This window comes from Dipteris shenzhenensis, chromosome 29, assembly GCF_047967505.1.
Source record: "Dipteris shenzhenensis isolate YYH24624 ecotype China chromosome 29, Dip_SZ_1.0, whole genome shotgun sequence".
NCBI classification, from domain to species: Eukaryota; Viridiplantae; Streptophyta; class Polypodiopsida; order Gleicheniales; family Dipteridaceae; genus Dipteris; species Dipteris shenzhenensis.
The window spans coordinates 1381404-1383788 of record NC_141624.1 but is presented as its reverse complement, the minus strand read 5'-3'; the positions used below and the strand labels follow the sequence as shown (position 1 = coordinate 1383788).

Here is a 2385-nt window from a genome sequence, read left to right as displayed (position 1 = left end):
ATGAATACATCAATTGGAGTCTCTTTCCTTCATCGTCGTCTCTTCTTGCTCCCTTCTTTCCTTAGTAGTTCATAAATCCAACATCCATAGAGCTTTACTTTTTGAAAATTTTATGCTCTCTTCATTGCAAATGTACTGAGATCCAAAAGCTTTTATGAAGCTTTTATGCTCTCTTCATTGCAAATGTACTGAGATCCAAAAGCTTCACCTTACAACCAGACAAAAGCTTTTATGCTCTCTTCATTGCAAATGTCCTGAGATCCAAAAGCTTCACCTTACAACCAGACAAAAGCTTCACCTTACAAATGTACTGGGATCCAAAAGCTTCACCTTACAAACAAGACACCTCCTATCCTACTTTTCCCTCAATCTAGCTTCTGTTGCAGACAAGCACCAGTTGTGCAAAGTATGCAATCGTCCTATAGCAGAGGGTAACTAGACAAAAGCCCGTCTACCCAAACAGGAAAAATCACTATTCATTGAGCAAAGCTGTCATAAAATCTGCATGGTAGAATCTCTCAAGAATTGCCGCAACCCATATATAAATACATCACAAAAATCAAAATCAGGACATCACTCCGAGAAATTGAGGAACATATGTGCATGTATGAAGCTAGAAGTGACAAAAGAATCATAGAAGAATTATTGAACATAGCTGAAGGTGCTGTTCAAGCCTGCCTTCCCTCCACAATAATGTAAATAGCAGTAAGCATCACGATTTTGCACGGACATATCAGCGACTGCCTTCTTGGATGAACTCCTGCGTCGCTTCGTCTTTGAGGATCCAGAGTTTCTAAATTGACCGTGACTTGGCATATTGGAAGAGAAACACATTTCTAAATTCGCGGAAACACGTTGAGTCTGGCCTTGACCTTCCAAACCCCTTTTTTTGTCTTGATGAAACCCCTGCCCGCTTGTAGAGTTGAAGCCCCACATATCCAACTCTGCACTAAACATGTCCATAAACATCCGCTGCAAATCTTGGAAGGACTGATTCTGCTCCTGTTGCAGCATACACGCACAACATGCTGGATTCAGAAACCAATTGGGTTGATTATACTCCTAGGCTCCATGGACAACTTAATATGCTCAGGCTCCATGGACAACTTAATATGCTCATGCATACATGTCCTTGCATGAAAAACTTGTGGTGGTGTATAATAGATGGGGAGGCAAATGCATATTTCATTACTCAACGTTGGCATGAAACGAATTCGACCACGAGAAAAAGGAAGCAGAGACGCTCGCGTAGTACACCGTACCTGCTTCACTTCAACCATCATCGCAGACATCTCCTGAAGAAAACTGCTGAATCCCTGCATCAAAATTACAAAATTGTGTATGTTAGGAAGGGCGCAGCAGCAAAAATGCTATGCTGGTTACACATCCGCTAGCGAAAATTGAGAAAACTGAATTCTATTTACCCTTGTGTCCTCTTCGCTCTCTGCGGGGTCGTACAGTTCCAAATCGTATAGGGCTCTCTTTCCATCGTCAGATAGCACTGCATAATTCACGGAAACAAGTCATCCCTGACGCTTTGAAAGATAGACACATTGAGATCGCAAACAAGGATTGGACATACCATTGTATGCTTCTTGTAATTCTTGAAACTTCCTCTTTGCTAAATCCGCTTTGGCTGTGTCAGTACTACTAAACTTATCAGGGTGCCATTGCTGCGAAAAGCAAACCGAGAGACACAAAGTAAGCCGATCGCTTTGGCTACATGATTTTTTATGGAAGAGCAAAGTAAGATGGAGGCTCCCGCATGGAAAAAATCAAGGCAGCGAGAAGATGTAGGAGGGGCATACTGACCATCGCCAATTTTTTGTAGGCAGAACGAACGTCGGCAGCGGAAGAATTGCGCTGGATGCCGAGGACAGAGTAAAGAGACGATGCGGCCTCATGGCCAATCACCATCTCGAATTCGAATTGCAGAGCAGGGTGGGATAAACTGGGAGGATCGATTGATGGAGGATGGCAAAGCAAGGATTGGAAGGGAGGACGCGAGGGGATGCACGATCGCTGCTGCGATAGTTGTAAACACTAAAAACAGAAAAGAGAAGGAGAAAGTGAACAAAAGATCTGAAGCTTACAGAAAAGCTTTAAATCCCGAGGTCCCTCGAGAGCATTCTAGAACACGCCCTGTTGCCGTCTCAGTAATAACAAATTAAAAAAAGGTTGCTCAATTTCCTACGTGTCTTGATAGCTTTTGAGGGCCGCACTCGCCTACCTGGGGCGGCCCTACTGGATTAGAGGTAGGACACGTGCCTCAAATCGGTTGTGTGAGTGCGTGGGTGTTTTAAAAAAGAAACCCTCTCATTTCCCCCCTCTCCTTTCCTTTTACAAAAAGGTCATGGAGGCCATTCCCACTTCTAAGATATTTCT

The 2385-nt window shown here is 43.5% G+C and overlaps 1 protein-coding gene across 1 annotated transcript; it reads right to left on the bottom strand.

Moving 5' to 3' along the window:
• Positions 1-238: 238 nt before the first annotated feature.
• Positions 239-2079, bottom strand: LOC147882291 (uncharacterized). Its single transcript, XM_087400869.1, has 5 exons — positions 1813-2079; positions 1583-1673; positions 1425-1501; positions 1263-1316; positions 239-1002 (listed from the first exon to the last, which is right to left on the bottom strand). Exons 1-5 carry the CDS (start codon positions 1915-1917, stop codon positions 643-645), a joined length of 687 nt encoding a protein of 228 aa, XP_087256995.1. The 5' UTR covers positions 1918-2079; the 3' UTR covers positions 239-642.
• Between the last annotated feature and the right edge of the window lie 306 nt (positions 2080-2385).